Here is a 27,225-nt window from a genome sequence, read left to right on the forward strand (position 1 = left end):
TATCTCCCAGCCTTTGATGCTATTTTTGTAGCTGCACTTAATACAAGCATTTCTTTCCCCTGTGTTTCATTAGGAGGAACTACTCAACTGCAATATTATTTCTCTAATGAGTTTTCCACCCTGGCAGGTAACCTCTGCTGATGCTGAGGAACCTCCGAGTCAAAAATACTGAAGTCTTAAGTATTAACAAACACAAAACCATGAAAGAAGCCTAAACATGCTCCAAAATGGCAAAAGCTGTTTTCTTTCTCATCAGAGGGCATTTGCAGGTTCCTGCCCATGTTTAACACAGCATAACAATTAGTTACTAGATATTCATGGAATTCTCACTGTGTCTAGAGAGACCTGAAGCAAGGTTATTGATTCAGTTATGCACTGTCTTCAAAATTTACTGCTCTATAAGCGTTGCTGTTGATGACACGTTTTAATGTACATACCAAGTGCATGAAGTAGGTCTGTAATGTATATTTTCCCTTGCACCTGCCACTTTAAATTGTTCAACTACACCTGATACGAAGGGTAAGCAGCACAACACTGATCCAAAAAATCTTTCCCCATATCCAAGAAGCAGGTGTAGTTTGTTAATGGTGTGAAAAATATGCATTAATTTTATTCCTATTTTTCTCTGCAGTCTCTAATACCATCACATGAAACTGGACAAAATGAGAGTTTTTGGTTACACTTTTAAATTTCTAGTGTCCATTCTATATCAACAAGTCAGAGAAAGGCCAAAATTTGCAAATATTCCAAAATTTTCACAGTACATGCTTAAAAGCACTAGGAGGGGAAAAAAGCAACAAAGCACAACCATCAGACCTCAAATCTGTTATAATTATGTCAGAAAAAAGTCCCAGCTTAGATATGATTTTTACTTTAGAGTGAAACAAAACCGTGCAGATACTGCAACAGCAGCTACCAAGGAAAATATTATGTAGGTACTTAATGATTCTTTTATTAGAAGCCCCATAGCAAAAAAACATAGAATGAAGAAAACAGAAGAAATGCACTGTCCTTTAGTCTAGTTTGATGAAGTAATGTAAATATTCCAGAACAAGTTTTGCCCTCAGTGGAAAGGTATCCACACTTTAAAGGAACCTCAAGCGAAATACAGAAATATGAATGTAATTAAAAAACCCACCTCTGACATTAACACTAAACAGAAGTTTTGTTCAACACAGTGTAAGTGTAGCCGTATAAAAGGAATATAGAATTAGTCAAACAAAGCTCTGTTTTACCAGACCCAGATCATGTCATTATATGCTTTATGTATCTGGAAAAATGAATAAAGTTTGCTTGCCTTACGATCAAAAGAATAAAGTGTAAGATTCAAAATAAGGCAAAACAATGTAACACTCAGAAGACTGAATTTCTACAAGCAAGTAACGTCCATTTAGCTTGTGAGGAGTTGGATATCTCCACACTTCACTTAAACACAAAGATTTGACTTTTTGGTATCCAGTATGTTAGGGTTGTACAGATTGAGACACTGAATAGAGGCTACCTTGAAAACAAGGCCATAAAGGTCATTTATTCAATGCTTTAATAAAATCAGTGGTTTTATAAATGGCAGCAAGCATCTGTAATCATTCAGAGAAAACAGGCTAGTTATTTGCTCATGCGAACTTTTCACATCTTTGCTGACAATGTTTACTGCCACTGCAGTGCGTCTACTGCCAGATTTGGTTTTTAACAATGTATTAATAGTGTTAGTTTTGAAACAGAGAAAAGGACACAGTAAGAACAAAACCAAACAGTTCTCAGGGATGTCACCTGTGCTATCAACTTCTGTAGGGCTGTGGGAACAAGACAAAGGTTCTTCCTCTGAGTCAGAATCAGAATCGAGAAGCATGCGAGAACTGGAAGGCTTAGTGGCAATACTGACAGAGGTAGAAGAGTGCTGGTAGGTAAAAGACATGGATTCCATAGTGTGGGATTGAGTGATATGGACTAAACATAAAGCATAAAGGAGGAAAAAGGTAGAAATGAAGTCAAAATAGAGTCTATAAAGAATAGACAGTATTAGTTTTACATTTTGTCACATAACACAGTAATTGCAAAGTAACCACCACAATAAAGTGAAAAAAAAAAACCAACATTTAGTTTTAATGGGGTACAAAATAATTTTTAAAAGAAACTTCTTTAAATAAGTTTAAGATGAAGTGTGATTGCAGACAGATTTAGTCAGTAGGTGGAGAGTGACCACTATCAAAACATTAATAAGACGGTAGAAACACCTGAAGATGAAAAGCCACAACATCATCCGAAGGTTAACTTATTCCTTCAGCTTCTATGCTAAAACACTGGTATAAAACCAACTAATGCAGAAATATTAATAAAATTAACGTACCAGGGAACCCATCATCTGCTTCAGCATCTCCAGGCCCACTGCCTATGCTGCTGTTGTCTAGCCCGATGTGCAAGGACTGTAGCTGTGAACGGAGCTGCTCAATGTCACTGTCTTTGCTGTCCAGTGTCATCTGCAGTTCAATCCGAATCTGACTCTCTTCTGCTATTTGCTGCAAGGATAAATTACAAGATTTCCTCGTATCACAATACTCAGTTACTCAAGAGAAAATGTAAGTAGAAAATCACAGAATCACAGAATCTTCTAGGTTGGAAGGGACCTTAAAGATCATCTTGCCCAACCGTCAACCTAACTGACAAAAATAGACACCCACACAACAAACAAGGAGCATCATCACTAAACCATACCTCCCAGCACTTCATCAGCCCGTCTTTTGAACACCTCCAGGGATGGTGCCTCAACCACCTCCCTGGGCAGCCCATTCCAATGGCTGAGAACCCTTTCAGTGAAAATTTTTTTCCTAATATCCAGCCTGAACCTCCCCTGGCGCAACTTGAGGCCATTTCCTCTCATCCTGTCGCCTGTGACTTGAGAAAAGAGACCGACCCCCATCTCTCTACACCCTCCTTTCAGGTAGTTGTAGAGAGCAAAAATTACACAGACTTTGCAGTCAATCTCTCTATACATACAGTCTCTATTCCAGAAATACACGGTGTATGCACAACCCTAAAGTCTGTATCAGATCAGAATTACAGAAAATGCTATCAGTGTTTCTATTTGAAAAAGGATCTTACCGCCTGCATTTCATTGATTTCCTTCTGATATTTGATCATCATTTGGGTTAACTTTTCTCGTTCAGACTTCAGTTCCATGTGCAGTTTCCTATTTTCCTTTTCCTTCCGCCGCACATCGGTGTCAGCTCCACGTTTGACTGGACCCTTCCGATTCATGATCTCAGCCAACTTATTCACAGCCTTCCCATGGGGAAGAAAAAAAATGAGAAAAAACACACCAATAAATACACACTTATATTGTGAAGAAATAAAGTCTTCTCTCCCACCCACGACCAGATGCTTTTAATCTTGCTGTAAACTAAGACCCCTGCACATCCTCTACCACAAAGCTGCTTTCATTCAATGCACTACTCAAAACTGAGAAGAAGGTTCTGATGGCACTTTTGCTTTAAGCAGGCATTTGCTTTGAACATTGCTTTTCATTGAAATATTCTCTTCTGTTTCCATTACCTAGCCCCAAAATGTATCTTTGGATTAAAATGCCACTTGATCTAGAAAAACAACCAGAAATATACAGTTTTATGGAACTTATAAATCAAGATGGGAACCAGTAAAATATGATTTCATTTGACTGAAATGGATTTTTTTGCTGGTGGACTAGATTAGGAGTTCCTCTATAATAAATCGTTTCACTTCACTGAAAGTCTACTTAATAGAAGGCAAAAAAATAAGTATCAATGTATTTTTTTTCAGAGGCAAAAAGAATAAAGTGTTAATGGTACATATACATAGTTTACCATGGAAAGTTTCCTACGAAAAATTATTTGATTCATGAGCATTATCTCTTCATTCATTCATATACATCTGCTTACCTGGGTTTTCAATGTTCTTTCATTCAACAACTGTTTCTCAAATTGTGCTTTAATATTTCCTATATTTGCTTCTTCTTCTTTTAACTTGGTAATTTCTGTAGCAAGGTAATGAAAACAAAATCTATGAAAGCTGATTACAAAAGAGAATAGTACTATTAAAGAACAGAACTGGTGTCAATTTAAAACACATTTGGTTCAGAGAATACATACGTTCTTGTACTTCCTTCAGTTTATTGTTTAGTTCTTCTTTCTCGTTAGCAAGATTAGCCACATCACTAGTTAGTGTCCTGTTTGCTTCCTCCAACTACAAAACAGAGAGTAGATGTGACAATGTAACAAAACACATCTGGCACAGGAAGGCATTACAGGACAGAAGGAAACGTTTCAGAGGGAAACCAGGATAAGGATAAGAGCACAAGCTGTAAAGGCACAGGGAAAGAACAGTCAGAGATATGCATGGATGAAACATTGTAAGAGATTTTTAAAATGTATTTCATTCATAGAAAATAAATATTTTTGAAATGTCAGATGTATTTCTATGTCCCCTCTAAGTATGCTAAATAACAATAGATAACTCAAACTGCAAGTTAAACTCAAGTGCTTGTAAACCTTTATCAAAATGATGATTCCTATTACTCACAGAGGCTATGGTGGCATCTTTCTCAGTCAGCTCCTGTTTATGCCTTGCCATCATCTCTTTGATCTCCAGCTCTTTCATTATCTTCTCTTTTTCCAAATCAGAGTACTGTTCCTCAGCAATGGAACGTGCAAGTTGTTCCGAATCTGCTTTTGTCAAAGTAATCTCTAGCTGAGCAGCCAAGGAATCTCTGCAAATTATTGATACATACTATTAACTTAAAAACTGGGGGGTTGGGGATTAAAAAAACAAAGGATAAAACAACAAAAATCCTACCTCTCATCCTGTAACTCTTGGATCTTTTGCTGCATTTCTTTACAAAGTTTGGTCTTTTCCTCACATTCTTCTTTAAGTTCTCGAACTTGTGTCTTGTACAGAGTCTAGAAGTTAAGTTGGAGAGAAAAGGACATGATCAGCATATTCCAGCTTGAAGGTACACAAAAAATGATACAAGATGGCTCTGTATGCAATTCTTTGACCACACACTCAATTAGAGTACAGTTGTGCAATGACTTCTCTAAAGTTAAAAAATCACCATTATCATTCCCCGACACGTTTTGGTTATTTTGCTTTTTTGTTGTGTTTCTTTTTTATTTATTTTGTATTTGTAAATGGATAGATGTATGATACACATTTTATGTTTGTAAACATACTGTTAAAGAGACTCTCTATGTGAATACCACTATTTGATAGAAAATCAGAAGTATCAGAAACAAGTAAGATCAGTAATTTTTGTTCTCTACTATTTTAGATCTTTGTCAGAGAGAGGAAGGTAGGTAGAATGTACATTTTAACAAGGCTGCAGAAAGACTGAAGACAAAGACAAAAAAAATGATTAGCTTTAGGTTATAGATGTGAAACACCTGATGGCTGAGGAGGAGGAAGAAAAGCTAACGCTCTACTTAGAAGACAGATTACTATTAAAATAAGGAAGTGTAAAACATACCGAGAAATACTGTTCAGCTTCAAGTTGGTCTTGAAGCTCTTTCATCTGTCCATCTGCATCTTGACGTTCCCTAGAAAGGAATAACATATTTTAAAAGAAAAGATATGAAGATATTCCAAACCAGTAAACAGAAAAAACATAGCATTCACACCCTCAAGATCTTCAGTCATTTCCTGACCAAAGTGCAGTCAACAATTAAACTTGAGGCTTCCCCTGGGTACCAGCTCTCTTTTTCACTTGTACAGCTGAGAAAACTGCACTAAGAAGTCAGTTTAATACTGTTAACACACTGACTACAACAGTGGTAGGTCGTCTAACCAGCAGGAGACACTCATAAAACAAACAGTCACTGACAGAATCTTATTTCCATGTAAAACATCACTGATCTGACAGATTGTTTTGGGTCTCTCTTTTGTTAGAGCTCAGTCTGGGAAAACATGTCTGTATTCTTTGACACGCATCATTTCTTGAATTCATCTGTTATTAAAACAACACAAAAGTCAATTAGTCAGTCTATAACAAAGAACAGTAATGTAGCAGAAAAGCTTTCTGCCAGTGTTTCACACTACAGCACCCGTCACACGGCGCTGCCTCCTAGGTGAGTAACTGCACCGTGCTGACAGGAAAGGGAAAGCACAAGGAGATGAACCATCCAAAGGCAGAGAGGAGCTAAGAATGGGATTCATCTGCTGTACGTGCTAAACTTGTCTTCTCATTCACAAGAATTTTATGTTTAAAAATTATTTATTTATTTATTATCAGGTGCAAATATTGCTTGTAAGACCTTGAAGAACTGCTGGGATCTAATGCAGCTCCTATTTGAAGGCACAACAGATGTGTTCAAACATCTGTAGAAGTGGATAGTTTCCTTCACACCTCTGTATCAGTATTCATCTCCAACTCTAATGAGCTCTCCTGGACTAATAATGCCAGTAACTTTCCTTTTCACAGAAGTCTTATGTCATTTTTTTAAAAAAAAAAAAACCAACACCTTCCTAGACTTTCTATTAAACAAGTATTTCTCTGAAGTCCTCACACTTTTGTTTTTAAACTGGGGTTTTTTAAGATATTCAGGATGACAAACATCTTTTACTGCAAATCTAGACACTGCTGAATCACTAGGGAAAAATCTCAGCTAGAGTCACTGTAATTTTTTTTAAACAACAGTTACATTTTGCACTGTAGAACAGCACATTCTGTACAGCAAATTTTAAAAATTAATCTTGCTCTCAGCTTTTGCAAAAAAATAATTACAAATCAGTAACATTACTAAAAAACAAATAGCAACTTGGCATACTTGCGCAGTTCGTTATTTTGTTTTTCCAGACTTAATTTGATTTCCTGAAGATGGTTATTCTCCTGTTTTAACTGCTTCTCTGACATTTTCAAGGTGTTGACCTGTTGTGTTTGCATCTTGAGGTCATTTTGAGTGAGACAGCGCTTCTGTGTTTCTTGCTCTATTTTTAATGTCAGGTTTTTCACCTGAAAAATAAACAGAAACCTGTGAGTTTTACAGACCTACACAGGAAAGCAACATTTAAATAGCGTCTTTCTCCACACTTTTGTACAACATGCTCATGTCTTCTCGTAAGTCAAAGCTATCTCCTAAATACAGACATCAGCACACAGTAAACAAACTACTTTTTCCATGTCACTCTCACAGCATTTGACAATCCAGAATCAGCAACACTGAAACATTACATAAAAATGAAACCACATTCTGTAGACTTTTCAAAAGCTCCAAAATACAGAGAAGTAAAAAGTTGCTGCCATTTTCATTCACAAATATTCATTCCTAAATATATTGATTCACAAATATATTAACTCCTACATATAGTACAACAGGGAAAAAATTATGACATTGAAAACCAGGTTCCACTCAAGGCTCCCTTTGGCATTGTTCCTTACATCTTCATTTAGTATATCCTTTTGCCTGAGGAGCTCGTTGATTTTCTGTTGAGATTGTTTGAGATCACAGTCCAACATGGAGCGCTGCTTTTCAGCTTCTAACAATCGATTTTCTACTTTTTGCTTTAAAGCTCTCTCTTCCAAAAGTTTCTTCTCCATTTCTGTGAAGAGATTTAAGACGTCAGTCAGTGTAAACCAGCAGATTTTGGAGGGGGAGGGGAGGAGGATGTATATCCCATATTAACAATAAGCAACATGTTTATCCTTTGAACACCGAAGAGAAAGATTGCTGAAAAGTGATTCATTACAATTTTCACAGTAAACCTGGACCCAGAGGATGCTTTTGCAAGCATTCCTGAACGACAGCTATTTCCTACTTCTGAGCTTCAAGATAACTTCCACTTTATCTGCAACGTATCTGAGATGGATAAAAAGGATCTGTAGGTAGCTTTTTAAGTAGCTACAATAAACATAAGCCATTTAATTCAACACTAAGAGCCATCTTCTGGAACTGTTTGGTAATTATCCCTCTCTCCAAGAGATTTAAATTGTCATGAGATGCACCAGAATATGCCCAGTGACTATGGAAGCGTAGCAAAGGCTTTGCCATTTCTAACTCTATCTGATCTACATACTTAAATCGTCAAGTTGCTGACACATACTGTACTTAGGATTAAGAAAAAAGGCATGAGTACACAGAGTAAGAACACAGACAAGCTCTTCATAAAAATGTTTCAAGCAATTTTAGTAATATAAATTTAAGAAAAATTAATTCAGAATACATTAGCAGAAAATGAATCAGCGGTGTGTGCAATGGAGAACCTGTTGGTACTCCGAGAATAAATCAGCGTGTCTTTAACCTAGCAAAGCAAGGACAAAGGGACTACGACTGATTTTTACAGCACTAATGATATTTAAAAAGAACAGGGGAACCAAGGAATAAAGGCCTACACCCAGGCTTCCACTAGCATCAAAAGATTATATTACCTACTTGGTATAATTTACACCCAAGTCCAACTGTGATATCAAATATATACCTTTCATTGCTTCAGATTTTGCTTCCTCTATAGATTCATAGATCTTATTTTTGTCTGCTAATCGTGCTTTTGTGGCTTTATGTTCAGCTTCTTCTTGTTCAAGGTTCTGCTGCATAACTTTGAATTTATACGTCATATCTATTTCCATGTTGCTCTTTTCCTGTTAAAGAAAAAATTACATGGAAATAAAACATTAAATACATCAGGTTAAAGACAAAATTTCAGACAACAGTAACATGCTGCTTTGGAAGTGATCTGAGAGTAGAAGAGAGAGCTCAGATTACAAAGAGCTAACTGGGAACTCATTTCCACAAATGTTTTTGTATGGATGGCAAAGTGCTCCAAACACGCCCAATGACATCCCCATTGCAAACAACTATAGAATTACTGCCTTAACAGCCAACGGTCTCTACTAAGACCAGCTCAAAGATTAAGTTTATTGAAGATTTTTTTCAATACTTCCATTTCAATGACAAATTTGTTGGAAAAAATAATAGCAGAAGCTTTTTTGTTTTGGGCAATATTGAGACTTAAAAAAACCCAAACAGATGAAATGAAATGTTACTGCTGCACTGTTAAGCTACACACTGGAGTACAGTAGAAGTATAATGTATTATGATCATAAGGGAAATGATTTCCCACCCACTTCCCAAATTCCAAAAACAACAAAAAATTCAAAGAAGAATAAATACTGAAAATAAGGCTTATTTTTCGCATAGATTTTGTCTCCATATTTCAAGTAAAGGAAGCACAAATTTAAAAATTCCATAAGCATGTAACACCATTGTTCACTGAGAAGTGCTGTTACCTTTTCTAAATCTGTAATTCTTTCTTGCAGTTGTCTCTTCTCCATTTCCAGTTTAGCTAATGCACTCTTTCCATTTTTCACTTCTTCTTCGAGGCTAGATATTCGCCCTAAGAATGACCAAAATGTCAATGAGGCTGGGCAGTACATGAAAAAACCAATGAATTTTATCTCCTTCAAGATAACATTTTTCAAATGTAACAGCTGCTAATTCTATCAAGAACATCTCCCTTTGGGGTAAGTTTAAAAGTTAACAATAACATTTTATAAAAGTTATCATACATTTTCTCCGAAATGTGTGTCCACACACTAATCTAGCCACAATTTGAAGCTCAAATAACATCACCCAAACCTGTTTTTATTTCTGACAAAAGAAGCAAGCTTAACTTCAGAAGATTTGCAGGAATACCTTGTAAATCACTGATAATCTCTGATCCATGACTTCGATCTCTCCTTTCTGATTCTAGAGCTGACTGAAGATTGAGAAAGTCCTTCTCCAGTTTGAGTTTGGCATTCTCTAGCAGGCAGTTCTTATCCTGCAGTTCTCTGTTATTGGCTTCCAGCTGCTGGATTTGCTTCGTGCTTTCTGTCTGGTTCTTCCTTAGCCTGGCTGCAGTATCCGACTCTGACCGCAGCAAAGAATTGGCTTCATCCAACTAAAGATGGATAAAAATATACTTCAGAAACAATATAACGACTACCATTTCCACTACAGAATACTAGATTTTATGGATTAAAGAAATAGAAAGGAGTGTATTTTAAGATTATTTTTGAACACCAAAACATGGCAAGAAAGAACAGATTTTAAACCTTTTTTAAAGATTTGTACTTCTTACAGCTATTATTTTAAAATATACATAATAAAGTTGGCATGCCTGTCTTTGAAGCTGATTGATTTTCTCATTGGATATTTGAGAGTTCTGATTCCTCTTTTTCAGATCTTCAAGCTGGTCTTTCAAACTGTTAACTGTAACAAAAACAATTCAACTTTGTTAATCACTGTCATGAAAAACCATCAATTTGAACTAAATTAATTTATTTTATCTTTTAAAACCCCACATCAAAACAGAACCCTCTAAGTGTGGTTCAACATACCCTCATTTTCCAAATTGCGTTTCTTATCTGCTTCATGTTCTGCTTTTCTCTGATATTCTGTATTCTTATGCTGAAGAAGAGCCTTCTCTCTTTCTAACTGTCTGACTGTAGTCTCTACATTCTTCCTTGAAGTTATCTGGATATATTTAAAAGAAACACCACTAATTACCTATAGAAGAGTAGTATGCTTTAAATGATAAAAAGACAGGTCACGCACTCAGTTTAGTTCCTAATGGAGAAAGACACAGTCTGTTGGTCTGCAGCAAACACAGGGCATCACAACACGTGGTCAAATCCAGCCCAGGACAGGGCCGGCTACGGCCAAGAGTTTTTACAATTTAAAAACCATTTGATTGTTTGGAATTGAGGAATCTGCCCCAGCAGCCACTCCAGATGCACAGAAACACACATACAGATATGACAGATCTGTAGTAGCACTAAAGTGCAAAGCGGGGCAAGAAATTGGGTTCTTTTAACTGGCTCTGTTTGAATCATAAAATCATGGAATTGTCTAGGTTGGAAAGGACCTGTAAGATCATCTAGTCCAACCATCAACCTAATTCTGATAAGAACATCACTAAACCATGTCATTAAGCATTATGTCAACCTGTCTTTTAAATACCTCCAGGGATGGTGCCTCAACCGCTTCCCTGGGCAGCCCATCCCAATGCTTAATAACCCTTTCAGTGTAAAAATTTTTCCTAAAACTTTTGAATGGAATTCAAAAATTTTTGAATGGAATGGCCTTCCTCTTCTAACAACATTACTCTCACGTCTTTAATTTTTAGAGTCATATATGGGATATTTATACCCCACTGTCCTCCAAATTAAAACCATGGTGAAAAACAAATCCTGGAAACAAATGTGTAATTGTAGTACAGAAATAATAATGAAAATATTTTAGCAATGACAAAAATTTCATGCTTGCAAATATCAAGAAATCAACTGGTATTGCTTGCTATAAATACACAGCTACTCAAAAGTAATTTGCTGTTTCCTACAGAAAAAAGCCACACAGAAATGTTACTAATTCCGCTAAGAAATACGATGGACTTACCTCTTCATCCAGCTCTTTCACTATCTTCTCTAAACGAGTATTAGTAGACCTGAAGAAATTGAAAAAATATTTTTAAACCCTACTGATTATAAAGAAATTAGAATGTTTGGAAGTGTCTCATTAATTTTATCTAAGATACTCTATTTTCAGCAATCACATGTAACTTCAAAACTTCATGGGGAAATCACTCAAACAATAGAGAGATTCTTATGGACAGTTAAGGCAAAAAAAAAACAAACCCAACCCAAAAAACCACCCCAGTAGTCACAGGAGTAGCATGAATTAAGCCAGCAATTTACAGTGAGGGTTGGAAATCCCCAAAGTGGGTTAAAATGCTTTTAAGCATTCAAAACCAAAAGATGTAATGAAACTTTTGCATAAACATACCTAAGATGTCAAAACAGTCTCACCTGTACTTCTGTTCTAGTTCATCTTTGGCTTGCAATTCGTTACTGAGCTGTTCTTCCAGCTTGCTTAGTTTTTTCTGAAACTGTGTGAAATGTCAAAAAAGCATGGCCCACATGTAAAAACGTTATTACACAAAACAAGGGTAATTCAATTAAATAACAAAAAAAAAAAAAAAAGAGAAAGCGAGGAAAATGAATTCAACCTCCCACTATGTTATTTTAAAACCATCACTAGAACGTTACATCTTTACAAGGTATTAATCCTGATGATTTTAAAAGACACAAATCCATAGCAACGAATTTTGCTGCATTAAATCTAAGCATCACAGAATCACGTGCCACAGATTGTGAGTCACAAAATTACTAAGGGCAAAGAATATTGTTACTGGCCCTTTGCTGTACTCTTTCTCTGAGAAAGACTTTCCACTACAGCAGAATTTTTGAGATAGACTTTTCCAAATAAAATTAAAAAATAAAACAGGGGGCACATGATCAAACTGGACAATATCCAGGGAATATTACTAAGTATGCTCAATGACTTCACATAAAGAAGAATTTCTTAGTGGAACACATAGAAGCTAACAAACAATTTTCAGGTTTGGGAATGCTCTGTTTTGCTTACTAAAATATTAAAAAGAAATTGTGAGTCAAGTACCTAAATGTTCATGAAATAATTGATAAATAATAAATTCTGTATCTGCCTTACGTCTTCAGGCTTTCAAATGCATTTTCCTCCCTTTCCCCTCCTCCTCTACCTCCCCCAACATGAAATGTAAAAATGTGGTCTTCTAAAACACTTTATAATTATTACAATTAGAAGATGCCCAAAACAGGGACTCTGAAAAGGACATCAAAAACAGAGATTCACTGCTTGAGAAAATACGAAAGTTGTCAGAAGTGAAATGCAAAATTTTACCAACTACACTTACTCTCACAACATAAAACAAACATCACAAATGTGAAGCTGCGTATTTTAAACAGCAGCATCATTTCTTTCTAAAAGGGAAACTCTAAAACTATTAATCTATCCAGCAATGTCTAAAACTATTCATCTATTCAGCAACGACAGGAAGGAACGAAGTGGAGTCTAATAAACATTTGCATTTAAATTCATGCCGGTCAATATATAAGGCATTTCATTTACTTATTTTTTTAAACTTTGAAAAGAGTTGTAAGTTTTAAGAAATGTAACAGTTACACTATCTACAATTGAATAATACGAATGTTTAAGTAACATAATGAAGTAAGTAAGTACATGAAAATTCCATAGCATTCTCCAGTCACCTGCAAATCTAAATTCAATTATCAATCTTCAAAAGCTGGATAAACATCCTCCATACGCTCGCTGCAACTGAGAGCACGATTTAAACATTCCTTTATCACTGCAGGTGCCAATTTACTTTTCCAAACTCTGAATAAATCAGTCATGAATCACTCAGGCAAGCGTAGAGCCAAAATTCATGACCTTCCCGAGAGTGATGCTGTTTGTGGCAAACAGAGCCTTACATATTTGTTTTCCAAACAAATTCTAGATGCCTGAAGAATTTGAGAAAAATCTGTATTCATTCATCTTTATACAGTAGTACGTTAATGCTTGAGAGCAATAGTTTCAAATGCAACTGTTTTACTGTTAGCAATTTGGGAATAAACATTTAAGGTATTTCACATTCACGTAAATTATGTAGGAACTTTTTGGTTCCTTTCATAATTCAAGTAGTATTCTTACCTCCTTGCTGTCCTGTAAATAGAAAATATCATTTTTATTGGTAATTATTAAACAACAAAAATCCCCCCACAAAATTTCTTGAAAACTTATTTTAGACTTCGTCTTTTCTTAACACACTTAAAATTAGTTAACCATACCATTAATACTTAAGAAAAAAAGGCACTAACCTCATTTTTACTAGATTGCACAGATTCATTTTCTCTGCAAGACTGAGAGGAGTCACTTAGCAACCTGTCAAAAACAAAACCAAATCCCTCCAGCTCTTATTCAAGTTTTCAACAACTCTGGCAACCTTGCCAATCAACTCATTTTAACCAATTCTCTCAAGTTTTAATTTGCCCTACGCCACTCTCAGAATGAAGCTTGTTGTATTTCTGTGCGAGTGCATCTTTCTGATTTGAATCTTTTCTTATGTATAACACGTTTTCAAATCCATAGCAGCTTATAATTTTTAATTTATAACATTATTTCTTAACCATTCAAGTCAAGTTATAGCAAGCTGTTATCTTGTGTAAACTTTTTTCTAAAGCTACTAATAAAAGCATCATTTTAGAGCTAAATTACAAATCTATCAGTATTTTAACCCTAAAAGATTTTTTAAGAGACTATGCAATTTTGTACATATAAAAATGCTGTCTTTAATCAGTTATCAAAATAACCAAAATAGTAGCAAATTATATATTCTGCTCAAACTCTGCATTTTGCATCTTCACAACTGGACATAAATTAATATAATGCAAGGAATAAATTATGTATCTAGAGTGAAAAAAGGACAGAAGAAAAATCTGCAGATGTATTTCTAAAAATGTATATTGAAGTATTACATACAAATTGTCTCTATAGTAGGTAAATCCTATAAAAGGCAGCTGGTTTCCCACGAAGGCTTTGGGGATTGGAAAGGTTTCCACGTCTCCCTTGTCGTCCTCAATGTCATCAAAATTACTGCTATCTATATCACTGCTAAGCTCAGGAACAACAGGAGCAGCAGCTACAAAAAGAGGAGAAAAGATCAACTTCACTCCAAGATTCAGCCACTTGCTATACACTGGTATCTCTATAATTTTAAAAAGACCCTAAGTTGCCCTGCTAGTGAAATATGTATTAACCATGCAGCAGATATGTAAATATTACTGTGATTTTTTTTCTAGAAAAATGTGCTTTTATATTACTGGTTTAAAGTGTGGAATATCTAATGCTCAAAATGTATTTGCTAAGGTAATCACATCTGAGAATAGAACTCTAAATACAATAATAATTTTAAGAAACTTTAGTAAACACATGCCTTTAGAAGTTACGATCAAGCTCATGATCTGAACTGACATACTTTAGTTTTTGCCTGAAGCTATCAAGTTCACAATTCCTTAAATGAAAAGCAGTAAAACTGACAAGACCATTGTCAAACTACTGTCTTAACTACAGGCAGCTAAAACAACAACGAGACCCAAAACAAAGCAGAAGCCACAAAGAGACAAACCTAATGTGTTTGCTTTTTAGTTAGAATTCTGAAACATCCAGTCCTATTGTTCAAAACAGAAATCTATACATTAAAAGCATGATAAAGGTGGCAATAATTCCTGTAGGAAAAACGTGGATTTACTAACACTTACTGATAGGCTTTTTATGATACAAATGATAAATATAGGTTTGAGCAAGATTCTTGGTAAATAGAAAATACTTAATTTATACAACCTAAAGTTTTTTTATTTCTACTATTGCAAATACTGACTTAAAAAAAAACCCCACCACCAGAACTTTTAAGCTAATTTACTTACTCTCTCGAATGTTGTCCCAGTTCCACTGATCACTCTTGAAGAAAGGGTGATGCTTTATTTCTTCAACCCCATTTCTCCCAAGTCGCACATCCCTAAACAGAGCAATTCAATCAAATTCATTTTAGGAAAAATAGCACTTGTTTTTTGTTATTTAAATTCTGACTTGCTCATAAGTAGCAAAGACGCTTTTAGTAAAGATTGTCTGTGTTAACCACAGTGATGGTCAAATAAAAAAAAAATTTAAAACCACCAACCACTGATCTGTAGTTTCTTATATAAAATGCACTCTGTTTCTTAGCGTGTGCTCTCCCTGCGACTGCTAAAACGTCCAGAATTTGGAGTCTGCCACGTGGGGAGTAAAACTAGAAAGAGAGCACTGAGGCAAGAACTAAGAAAAAACTGAAAACACAAACAAAAACCCAACACCCTCAGGGAAAAATAACTGCAGAAGTTCCATGTCTGCCAAACCACATGACAAACCTTAAGACGCAAGTGAAGGAAGGTCTAACTGAGTGCACAGAACAGTTATTCAAAGCTGGACTGAAATAAATATTTTAAGAATTCCATCCTCTGCCCCATAACTAACCCTGACACATCTTTTGCTGACATTTGCAGTGAAGTAAATCTTAAGTGCAACAAGAAACTTTTAGTTTGGCCAAAAGAGTCTCTCTTAAAACTATCTACGAGAACAGGACAAAAAACCAACACGTGTAAAAGAACTAATAAATCATAGGGTCAGTGCTGATTCCTTCTTTTAAGTGTTCCAGCAGTGACCACGCATATGGAAAGAAGGCATCTGTTTCAAATAAATCGCTCCAGTGCTGTATTAAATATAAACAGGAAGAGGGACACACGTAGTGGAAGTACACCTCACCGCATTCACATTATTAACTTCTATTCATATTTTCTCTCTACCCTTCAGCTACTAAGGGTGAAAACCCCTGTTAAAGCACATCCTTCCTGAGTAACTGCGACCTTGCTCAACGCAGCAAACAATATCTCTTTGAATGCAAAAACCATTAAAAGGCACTTTTTTTTCCTAATCTCGCATTCTATAAAGGCTAGATTTTCTGCTGTAGCCAAGCTCAGGAGACCACAGGAAAGCCTAAGAAGACACCATCAATCCAGAGTTAACTAGGGACCAACAGCATTCTATTATATCAGAGAAACTGAAGATGATCTCTTATTTCTGGAACTAAAGAAAATATAAGTGTTCAGGTGAAGAAGAAGCTTACAAAGCTTAATATCAATAAATGCCTCAGTTCCACAAAGGGAGACCTCTAGGACCTATTTATAGCCAAAAAAATACCCTTGCTGGTTTGTTAGCTATACTTGTCAATTAATATAACAAAGTAAATGACAGAAAGTTCAAACATCCTAAGAAAGTTTAAACAAACTCAGTCAATACACTCTTATTTTCACAAAAGTATTTGCTTTCATTTTGTTAAGTAACACCCACTTAAACACTGAGCACAATGTTTTGGTCCCTGCCTTGGAGCTTACAAATTGCTTTCAACCTGACAGGTTTGTTACTGTATTATACACTGCAACTGGAAGGATTTGTCTGGCACAACTTGCCTTGTTAACAAGAGCTGTCACAACTGGTCATAGAAATAATATACAATACCTGGAAAAACCACCCCAAAAGAAAAACTAGAGAGCGGGAGATTTTGCCCAAGAGATCTGAACAGAGATTAGGTGAAGTAATGGAAGGAATTAATTTTTATAATGCACACATGTGCTAATACCATCCAAAATGAAAACAGTACCAGAATAATAAAGGCACTCACCTATCAGTTAAAAAGGCACAGATGAGGTTCTTTGCATGCTTAGAGATTTCCACATCATCCGGGAAATGTAGTGAGTTCTTATGATCCATAATTTTACTGTATGTTCCTACTAGTGAGTCTGCATAAAATGGAGTATCGCCTGAAAAGAAAAGAGTAAACTGACTGTAATTTTGAATCACATTCACCTCATGTAAGTTGAAAAAGTCAAAAGATACAAAGGAATGTCTAAAAGCACTTTTACCTAAAATAGTCTTATATTTAAAAGAAAAAAAAAAGTAAACCAGTAAAATTGGAATGCGGGGTACAAAATAACATATACTACTAAAAATACTCTTTCCCTGCAATACCTAAACCATTTTGCATCCTGCATATCACTACCAAAATTTTGCCCGTGAATTGCACCTTTTGTGCTACGGGAAGACTATGACTGTGTTTTCTAATTTAACATGATGGTTGACACCCACATAAATTCCCATTTTTAAGTGCTTCCATAGGTATAACAGACTGAAACTCATTAAAGATTTGCTAATGCACATTTGCTGGAAAGAATCCACCAAAGCTCTCCAAACGTGGTCCCAGAGGCACACAGGTCTGCCCTGCCTCCCCCTGGAGCTGCAGAAGGCAAGTCAGCTCCAAGCAGGAGCCTTCACAGGCTGTTACTACTCTCTTAAATTCATATTAATAACTTGTTGACTGATACATTACATTTGCTTGGGTGCCCATATTAACACGGGCAGGTGGCTTTTAAAATCACAGACCTTTCTCACCTAAAGGTTTGCAGCACAGGCTTTAGTTAAGTCTAGTTTCTTTGATAATATCCCTAAGAAAGGCAAAATCGGGCAACTGAAAAGAATCAATATTGATAAAGATAAATTACATCCAAGTTAACTGACAATGTTCTGAATATATGAATGGTTCAGGTCAGCAATCAAGAGGATGCAACTGTTATATAAATCCTCTCTCACAACTAATCCATAGATTGAATAGTGAAGGTGAATAATTGATGGTGTGAGCTCGGCTCCTTCCTCCACACCAGTGTGATTTAAGCCACACCTCAAAACCATCCCAAGACACGGAACTAATGTTAGGATTCATCCTATGACCAATATTTTAGCTTTTAGTTAAGTGTGCAATAAAAAGCAGTACCGTTTTCATTAGCACTGCAGCTTTACTAAAACCAAAACAACTGAACACTTTCTGTGCTCCCTTTAAAGTACAAAGTTTTAGAAGACCATGGGCAGAATCTGATCTGTAAATGCAAACAAAAATAGATACTTTCTACCAGCGTGTGGGATGTGGAGAAACTAAGTAAGACTTCCCTTTAAAAAATATTCATTAGAAAATTAAAAAGGAGAGAATCCTCCCTCTCAGATACAAGAGCGGGGGGAGAGGGTCTGAGAAAACATCCTGGACAGCTATGCCCAGTATTTTAATAAGTGAAGAATTTTATTTATTGCTAAAATTGTTTCTGAAGACTATTAATTATGAAACACAGTTTTTGTAAGTCAAAATGCTTTAATTTTGAAAGACACAGAGATTGTAATAGCATCATATAACCAAATGTCTTTCCTGGCTCCGGATACCAGAAATATCAAATCTGCAATATTCCCAGAACATGCTGATTTGGATTTTTAATAATTATATGCTCAATTCCATCCTTCTATAATCAGTATTTTGCTACCAGACTATAATACTGATCCTTACTGTATTTTAAGATGCAGATGACTCATCTCCTTAACAGATTATATTCTATGTTCGTTGCCATAGCAGTCCAGTGTATTTCACTGGAAAATCCTGACTCAAGCATAAAAGAAAGACTCAAGCCATGCTTCCACAGTCATTTGTCCTAACAGAAGCCTTTGCTAATGCTGGGGTTGGAGGAGGGTATTGGAGGGGCTTGTGGGGAGGGGGGTGGAAATGAAAGGAAAAAAGGAAGAACAAGAGAAAACAAAAAGAGAGAAAAATAAAGGGGGACAGTCCTGCCCTGCCCACTACTTTCCCATCTCTACATCCCTGAAAACTCAGTATGGCCCCTGAGGTGGCACAAACCTTCACGAGACGGTGAGGTAGCTGACTCTAGTTAAAATTATTCTAAGAATTAGTTTTAAGCTGAGGCGAGTCAGGGAACTAATCACTGAGGAAGCACACAAGCAGCTGTTGCAGCGTAACAGTGAGAGAGAGAGCAAAGAGAACAGGAATGAAACAACAGCCCGAAGTCAGAAGCTGTGAGACAGTGAGGTACAACCAGCCCCCTGGCAGCTAAAGGTACAGTTAAAGACTAAACGATAAACTCGTTAGCAGAAGAAATCACTACTTACCAACCAGCATCTCAAAAAGGAAGACTCCTACAGACCACCAGTCGCACTCCCGTCCGTAATAGCCGTCCCCCCCTTGGGATTTGAGAACCTCGGGCGATATGTAGTCGGGGGTGCCCACCGCCGTGTCGCAGCGCACCATACCTGTCTGTGCAACACAACAATTCCAACAGCTCACTGCAAGGCACTGATGAGGCTTTACACAATTCGTCTATTAGACGACCAGAAAAAACATAAAAAATATAGACCAAAATATCTCATTTGAGGAATGTGTTTGAAAGACTCTCTTTTTTTTATTCCAGAAGCAATATGGACTGACAATTTCTAGTAACGTGCTTTCCCCTCCCTACTCCATAGCAGTTTTCTTGATTACATCTTTCAAAAATTGACCAATTTTATTATTATCATCATTGGTTTCAATATGAAGCTACACAAAATATTGGACTGTTCCTTATCTCACTGAATTCAGGGAAAAGTTTTAGAATAATTTTGACAAGCTATGAGTTCTTGGCCCTAGACAGAAGATACACAACAGCTTTGTCTAATTCAGGCAATAAATCAAGTTATAGGTAAATTCTTATAGTCACACCTCGTCATTTATTTAAAGATAGGAAAAAAATAAAAAGAACAGTTGTTTTTAAAGAACAGTGGTTTGTTTTTTTTTTTTTTAGCACCTTGTCATTTATTTGAAGATAGGAAAAAAATAAAAAGCTGTTTTTAAAGAACAGCGGGTTTTTTTTTGTTAAAAAGTAATTTTTATTAACATATTAACACAACTGTATTAATGGAATGATTCTTCATCCTCTTTGCTCCACACTGAGAGGCTAAAAATGCAGGGGCTAAATGACGCAGAAGCATCGTCAGATCTGCCAGCAGGCTGGGTTGGACTGATCAGCCCTGCTTCCTTTAATCAAATTCACTGCATTCAGCCAAGAGAGACCAGATGGATGAACGAAACGAAATCCTGGATGCAGTTAGAGAAGTACCAAAAATACACTCATCTTTTATTCTGTCTCTCAACCTGAAATCTTTTCTAAGTCATCTTACAAAGTTCTTCATACATTTTGCCATCAGCATAAATGGCAATACATATTAACTCTGAATTTTAATACAGAATATTAGTAGCAACGACTAAAGTCAAAATACATATTTTAAAAAAGGAAGAGAATCATTTTGCTTTGGGAAACGTATTGACATGTAAAAATTAGACACCAAATTACAGTATTTCTTTTCACACAGAACATGAACTACTAAAAGCTTTTATTTATACTAAACCAGAGTCCTGGAGAGTCATGAACTGGCAGCAAAACCTGAAGTGATTACTTAACACTGCAGAGACCGAAGGAGGATTTCAAATGTCCTCCTGTCAAATGTCTATTCTCATCGACAGCTCTATGCTGAAGCTGAAGCCTAAAGAAAGTTTTAACTTCTCAATTCCAGAATGAAGAGCAGGTTAACTTCTGATTTCTGTACCATGAAACAGAGAGCACATAGTTTGATCATCCTAGAATAAGAAAATGAAGTTAACTCTTTTCAGAAGATCTAATGCATTCCTTGGACAAAGAAGAATACACTTTAACACGGGGAAATAAACTAAAGCCCAAAGGCTCCAGAAATCTGAAGCTGAGAACATTCAAAAATGGATCTGGCACATGGCAGGAACCACTACTTGAAAATCTGGCTTGTAACAGACAATAAGGTGCACAACCCTACAGGTCTTCTCTGCAGCTCAAGCCTCTCTTTGCCTTGAGCACTGGAGGAATAGCTCCAGGCTCATGTGATTCTGCTGCTCTAGTAGGACTGTGGCATCTTAACAAGGCCTCCAACATTGGTACATGTCTCTCTCTTCCTTATCCAAGTGCACAATTACAATAAGGGAAAGTCTGAGTCTTCACTCTGTGAAGACTGGCTGAAGCCACCTCAATCCCTCCCTGGGTAAGAAGCTTCTTTAAAAACAAAGTCACCCAAACAGTGCTGAAAGATTTCTCTCAAGAACGCAGCTTCAGTCACAGCCTCATCACCTCGACACCTAAGCACTTAATAACACCCCATTTCCCATTCCTCTATAATTAATACAGCAAAACAAGAACAATTTTAATATGGTATACATGTTTACATTTTATGAAGTCTTATGCAAACAAAGCAAAGGTTGTGCCAAAAAATCCCCAGCCCTACCCAAGCCTGCTGGCTGGTATGCAGCAACAAGAAAGCCTCTTTCCAATGACACTACAGATGCTAAAGAACTCCAGGTAACAATGCCTTAAGTTTTCAGACAAGACGTCAAAGAACTGAACAATGAAACAAAAAAATAATTCTACAGTTAAAAGGGCCCTGTGTGCTAACAGCAGTTTTCAACAGACTGTATCTCTTCAAAGCACACGCATTTGGTTGTACTTACTCCCCATAAAACTCTCTACCTTCTGTCTCAGGAACAAATCTGAAAATGCACTCACAGCATCACAGAACATTGGAAGGGACCTTCAAAGATCATCTGGCCCAACCCATCTTGGCAAAGGAAGCCTAGATGATCTAGCACCCTGTCTGATCACATCTTGAAAACCTCCAGCGATGGGCATTACTACCATGTTCCTGGGGAAGCTGGTACATTATCACCTCAATATAATATTCCCAGATTTCTGTTCCTCTCATTTACACACTAGTTCTTTGAAAGAACTTGGGTGTTGCTCTGTAGGTATTCTGAAGTACTGGATACTCTTAGTACCACAGTCAGGCTGGTCTCTATGATCTCTGGCATCAAAGCCAAGTAAACAGGGAAGTACGTCCTCTCTGTGCAGCACATGGCATCTTGACAGTCCCTACACTCTGCACGATGACTTCAGCCTTCTGTACTTCAGCATTTGAAGAGATCTAAAGGGTGCTGTTTCCTCTGCACAAAGTGTTACTCCCGTGTTTCAAATACAAAGCCTCTGTTTTATGCCCGAGTAGCACACTTACTGCAGCAGTTCTCATATGGCATGAAGAGAGGCAGGGGAGGTTTAGATCAGATATTAGGAAGAATTACTTTACTGAGAGGCTGGTCAGGCACTGGAACGGCCTGCCCAGGGAGGTGGTGGAGTCACCAACCCTGGAGGTATTTAAGAAACGTATAGACGTGGCACTTTAGGGCATGCTCTAGTGCCCAAGAATGTTGGGTTGGGTGTTTTGTTTTGTGGGTTTTTTGGTGTTTGTTGTTGTGGTGTTTTTTGTTGTTGTGTTTTGGTTTTTTGTGTGTGTGTGTGTGTGTGTGTGTGTGTTTATGGTTGGACTCGATGATCTCAAAGGTCCCTTCCAACCATGAAGATTCTGTGATTCTGTGATACAAGGCTTCTTTTGGCTGCTCTCAGGCCACTGTTTTACCTGAGACTTTTCTTATCACCTCAAAAGATCATGGTGGATCTTGGAACTCCATCTCGAGGGAGGCTCTTGCAGCTATGTGAGTGATGTGCAGTGCGGAAATAAGAAAGGGTGTCCACCAGACACAGCATCTTCTTACAGCTCATGACAACTTGGTGGTGAGGCTGTAGTGCTTCCTAGCATCATTCAGAATTGTTTGTCCCCATCTTTCTTATAAGGTCCTTTCAGTATTGAAAGGCCACACCAAAGCCTTCTCCAGGCTGAACAAACCCAACTCTCTCAGTCTGGGTTCATGTCCTTCTTGTGCTGAGGACTCCAGTTGGGGTCTCACCAGAGCAGGGCAGAGGGGCAGAAACACCTCCTTCGGCCCTCTGGCCATGCTGCTTTTGATGCAGCCCAGGACACGGATGGTTTTCTGGGCTGTGAGTGCGCACTGTCAGCTTATGTCCAGCTAACACCCCCAAATCCTTCTCAGCAGGGCTGCTCTCAATCTCTTCATCCCCCAGTTTGTATTGATATTGGGGATTGCCCTAACCCAGCTGCAGGATCCTGCCCTTGGCCTTATTGATCCTTATGAGGTTCACACAGGCCCACTTCTTGTTTGTATTGATATTGGGGATTGCCCTAACCCAGCTGCAGGACCCTGTCCTTGGAATTGTTGATCCTTATGAGGTTCACACAGGCTCATTTCTCAAGCTTGTGCAGTTCCCTCTGGATGCCATCCTGTCCTTCAGACATGTCAACTGCACCTCAGCTTGGTGTCATCTGCTAATCTGCTGAGGGTACACTCAATCCCACTGCCTATGTCACTGAAGATATTGAGCAGTACTGGTCTTTAGACAGATCTGTGAGGGACACCACTTGTCATCGATCTCCATCTGGACATTAAGCCATTGACCACTACTCTCTGGATGCGACCATCCAACCAATTCCTCATCCACTGAATCAGGCTTTCACTCCTCATGGAATTCTTTTCAGCAAACAAGAGCTAGAGAGTGCTCGTGTGCTCGGATGAGGTGTTACCACTGCAGCTGGGCGTGCAGAGAGCTGCAGACAATGGACTGCAGCAAGAAGTATCCAGCAGAGTCTTGGCCCAGCTTCAATGAGAAATAAAGTCGAGTTCTAAAAAGAAGAACACATTCCTTCTTTTAGCTAAACTGCCTGAGCTGAGGCGATAATCCCAAAGGGTAAACATCCCTCCTTTAAGTCACATCTCTTTTTAACAGATATCCTCTAAACCTGTGCTCTTCTAAAAGCTCAGTTAGAACAAGGCAGTGCTACGTACCAAGCCTGGCAGCACCAGCCATTCCCAGCTCTATCGAAGCCAACCATGCTATTGACTAGTTTCTTACAGAAAACCTAAAGATTAGAGTCTGGTGAGACCTGCCCTGGGCTACCTTATCACACCTAAATACCAAAAGAGAACACAATTCCTACTAGACCTTTGAGGACAACTCCATTCTTTATTCAATTATAAAAATGCCTTGTTGAAAAAATAAAATAAAATAAAATAAAAAAAATCAATCAAACAAACAAACCAAAAACCACAAAGCCCAAAACCATCACAATGGAGCTACATGAACAGGCCAATTCCTTTTATCTTGGAAAAGATCACTAAAACACTTAGCAATTCTTCTCACATACTGGTAAGGAGGAATTCTGCTGCAAGTTTCTGGACTGGCAGACTTCAGAGGAGACTGTATTCAATTCCACAGGAAAGGTCAAAAAACACTCTCACCAAATTGCAGCAGAATTTTCCTGGGCTCTCAAGAGCATAAGGCAGATGCTAATGTGCACAACCACGAAAAGAACTCCAAATCAGAAAAAATAAATAAGTATTGGGCAAGCATATATTTTCTAGAAATCATCCTGCCAACATCAATATTATATTTACACAGCTGGGATGCGTTCATGTTTTGTAAGAAGTAGCATGAGATTTGGAGACAATCCAGAACCTCTCAACTTCTAAAGCTTCCTGTATAAAAAATTTTTGCCATTCCACTGAGTCTGAGAAACATGAAGAACTCAAATGTAATCTGTTAAAAAATTAACTTCTTCAGGAGATCACTGGTTCACTGATGATGCCCACTCCAAGCTGGAGCTCACTATAACTCTTTATGAGAAACGTGCATTTATAACCACCTTTTAGTATTCCTTTCTTTTAAGAACAACATCAGGAAAAAAAGGAAAAATAGGCTTAGGTTCCCCATTTCTGGGATCCCTAAAATAGCATAAGGGATCGCCCTTTTTTGTAATTTATATTGTGAACTTTTTGATGCTTTTTTTAATTTTTTCTTCTGATGAACATCAGATTCCTTTAAGACCTACAGTACAGTGGCTCAAAACCAAGATTAATTTTTTAAGGACTAAATTAAGAGATCAAGTACTACTTTTGATTTTTTCAATTATAGTAAATGCCATCCTCTAAAATACTGGCAAGTAAATCATCATAGTGGAGGTAAACAATCTATCTGCCGTTAGAATAACAACTTAAAATATCAGCAAAACTAAACAGGCTACTGAACCTCAATAAACAGCCATAGTTGTTGAATGAAGTTAATATATTGACACAGGAAAGAGAAAAAACAAACCCTAACGAGAGACAGTACTTCTGGATACAACTGAAAAGCCATTAACTTAATGATGCAAATGCAAATTAAGTAGATTGCAGAGATTATACCAAGTACTGCCTAAACAATACAAGAAAAAAAATATCTAACAAATTAAAGCGAATAAGCTTAAAATGATCATCCTTGCCAACATTAATACAGAAGCCTTTCAAAAGCCAGGCAAATCATAACACACATCCATACACAGTTGTTTTAAAATCTCTTATAATTTTTTTCACAGGAAGAACATATTCTGTAAATTAAAGACTAATATTGTTTGTCAGGGAAGATTTTAAGACTGCAAACTACAAAAGGTAGCTTTATTTTTAAGTCTCCTTTAATAATATAAAGTATTATATCCTGTTAAAAATAAAATATTCTTATACAATCCCATTAGAAAAATGTGTGTTTGGCTGTACATGGTAAAATCTGGACAATTAAAACGTATGACAACTTTACAAATAGCTAACATAAATTCTAATCAATATATCAGATACCGCTGCCGCCTTACTGTGACCTCATTTTAATGACCACTAGAGGATGCTATGAGAACAATTAGACACTGAAAAAAAAAATAGGGACTGTATCTTGCCTATAAAATAATTTCATTTACAGAAAAATGTCAGTTTATTAACTGTTGTGAGGTTACTAATGTTGAAACTAGGAGTTGTCTTATAAGCTTTTCAGGCATTTGGCAAAAAAAATGAACCTCAGAAATTCATAAACACACATGCTTTCAAAAATAACAAAAAGTAAGTTTATATCCTTCTTCCGTGCGCCAGAACAGTTTATTACAGACAAGGTTATACTATTTAAAGCACCCTTGTATTTAACACCAGGAGACAAGGAACAGCTTTCCAACCAAGTGGACCATTTGATGACTATTCCTTTGGGTATTATAATTCATAAGAAAATAACCTTAGAATTACAGTTGTGTAGATGATAAATTATTCAGATGCATACTTACTTCATCCATTTTCATGCAAGTGCCAAAATCTGCCAGCTTCAGATGCCCGTATTTATCTAAAAGCATGTTGTCAGGCTTCACATCCCTGTGTATCAAGCCCATGGAGTGAATTGCATCAAGAGCAAGAACAACTTCGGCTGTATAGAACTTGGCCCATTTCTCAGGCACATCATAATTGCTCATAAGGTTTACAAGATCTCCACCCGGCATGTATTCCATTACCATGTACAAGTATTTGTCATCTTGAAAGGCACAAAATAGCTGCAACATTAAAAAAAAAAAAAAAAGGAAAAGAAAAAAAGCACAATTATTTTTTAGAGACAGCTAGAAAAAACAACAGAGCACTTTATCTTGAAATTTCATTAAACCCGAGCATGTTTTCAAGACTGATGTAAGTTTATTTTTTATATTCAATCTATATTTTCTATTAATTATGACTAACTTGAAATTTACTGAACCTCAAAACCCTCTCACTTTCATTTTTTAAGAAAGCGAGTAAGATTTCCTGATTATTTCAGTAGTACGAGTGTCCATACATCCATGTTTCCTGGCATTAAAAAGTACCACTGAATCAAAATGCAAAGTATGAAATCTGAGAAAGGATGCATCGTGTATGGATTTGAAAATAGCTCAACAGCAAATAGCAACCTAGACTGTTTCTAAATTTCATATATTATAAATCTCCTTACCTCTGCACGTATTTACAAAAAACCTCACCACTACTGATTTTGTCCTAATTCAACACATATATTGAAATAAGAAAGAAAAAGAAAACAAACATTTCTGAAGACAACTATAACACAATACAAAGAAATTATCCTTAACTATTAAATAACAGTCTGGTGTATAGGTTGCAGTGAGTATGATTCATACTGGCACGACAGTGAAA

The 27,225-nt window shown here is 36.8% G+C and overlaps 1 protein-coding gene across 2 annotated transcripts in view; it reads right to left on the bottom strand.

Annotated features, from left to right (window-relative positions):
* Positions 1-27,225, bottom strand: part of ROCK2 (Rho-associated, coiled-coil containing protein kinase 2) — a 99,327-nt gene that overhangs the window by 11,994 nt on the left and 60,108 nt on the right. For both annotated transcript variants that reach the window (XM_014956778.1, XM_014956779.1), the window contains exons 5-26: positions 26,337-26,597; positions 19,410-19,554; positions 17,092-17,230; positions 15,302-15,393; positions 14,358-14,517; positions 13,697-13,760; positions 11,807-11,886; positions 11,397-11,445; positions 10,340-10,475; positions 10,120-10,211; positions 9,654-9,900; positions 9,248-9,354; positions 8,440-8,599; positions 7,403-7,563; positions 6,792-6,976; positions 5,495-5,564; positions 4,825-4,928; positions 4,552-4,738; positions 4,122-4,215; positions 3,912-4,006; positions 3,100-3,279; positions 2,348-2,516 (exon numbers count right to left, since the gene is read on the bottom strand). In XM_014956778.1, coding sequence (XP_014812264.1) covers positions 2,348-2,516; positions 3,100-3,279; positions 3,912-4,006; positions 4,122-4,215; positions 4,552-4,738; positions 4,825-4,928; positions 5,495-5,564; positions 6,792-6,976; positions 7,403-7,563; positions 8,440-8,599; positions 9,248-9,354; positions 9,654-9,900; positions 10,120-10,211; positions 10,340-10,475; positions 11,397-11,445; positions 11,807-11,886; positions 13,697-13,760; positions 14,358-14,517; positions 15,302-15,393; positions 17,092-17,230; positions 19,410-19,554; positions 26,337-26,597 — 2,977 coding nt within the window. The remainder of the gene's footprint in view (positions 1-2,347; positions 2,517-3,099; positions 3,280-3,911; positions 4,007-4,121; positions 4,216-4,551; positions 4,739-4,824; positions 4,929-5,494; positions 5,565-6,791; positions 6,977-7,402; positions 7,564-8,439; positions 8,600-9,247; positions 9,355-9,653; positions 9,901-10,119; positions 10,212-10,339; positions 10,476-11,396; positions 11,446-11,806; positions 11,887-13,696; positions 13,761-14,357; positions 14,518-15,301; positions 15,394-17,091; positions 17,231-19,409; positions 19,555-26,336; positions 26,598-27,225) is intronic.

The sequence above is a fragment of the Calidris pugnax genome, unplaced genomic scaffold (assembly GCF_001431845.1).
Source record: "Calidris pugnax isolate Ruff unplaced genomic scaffold, ASM143184v1 scaffold171, whole genome shotgun sequence".
Taxonomy (NCBI): Eukaryota; Metazoa; Chordata; class Aves; order Charadriiformes; family Scolopacidae; genus Calidris; species Calidris pugnax.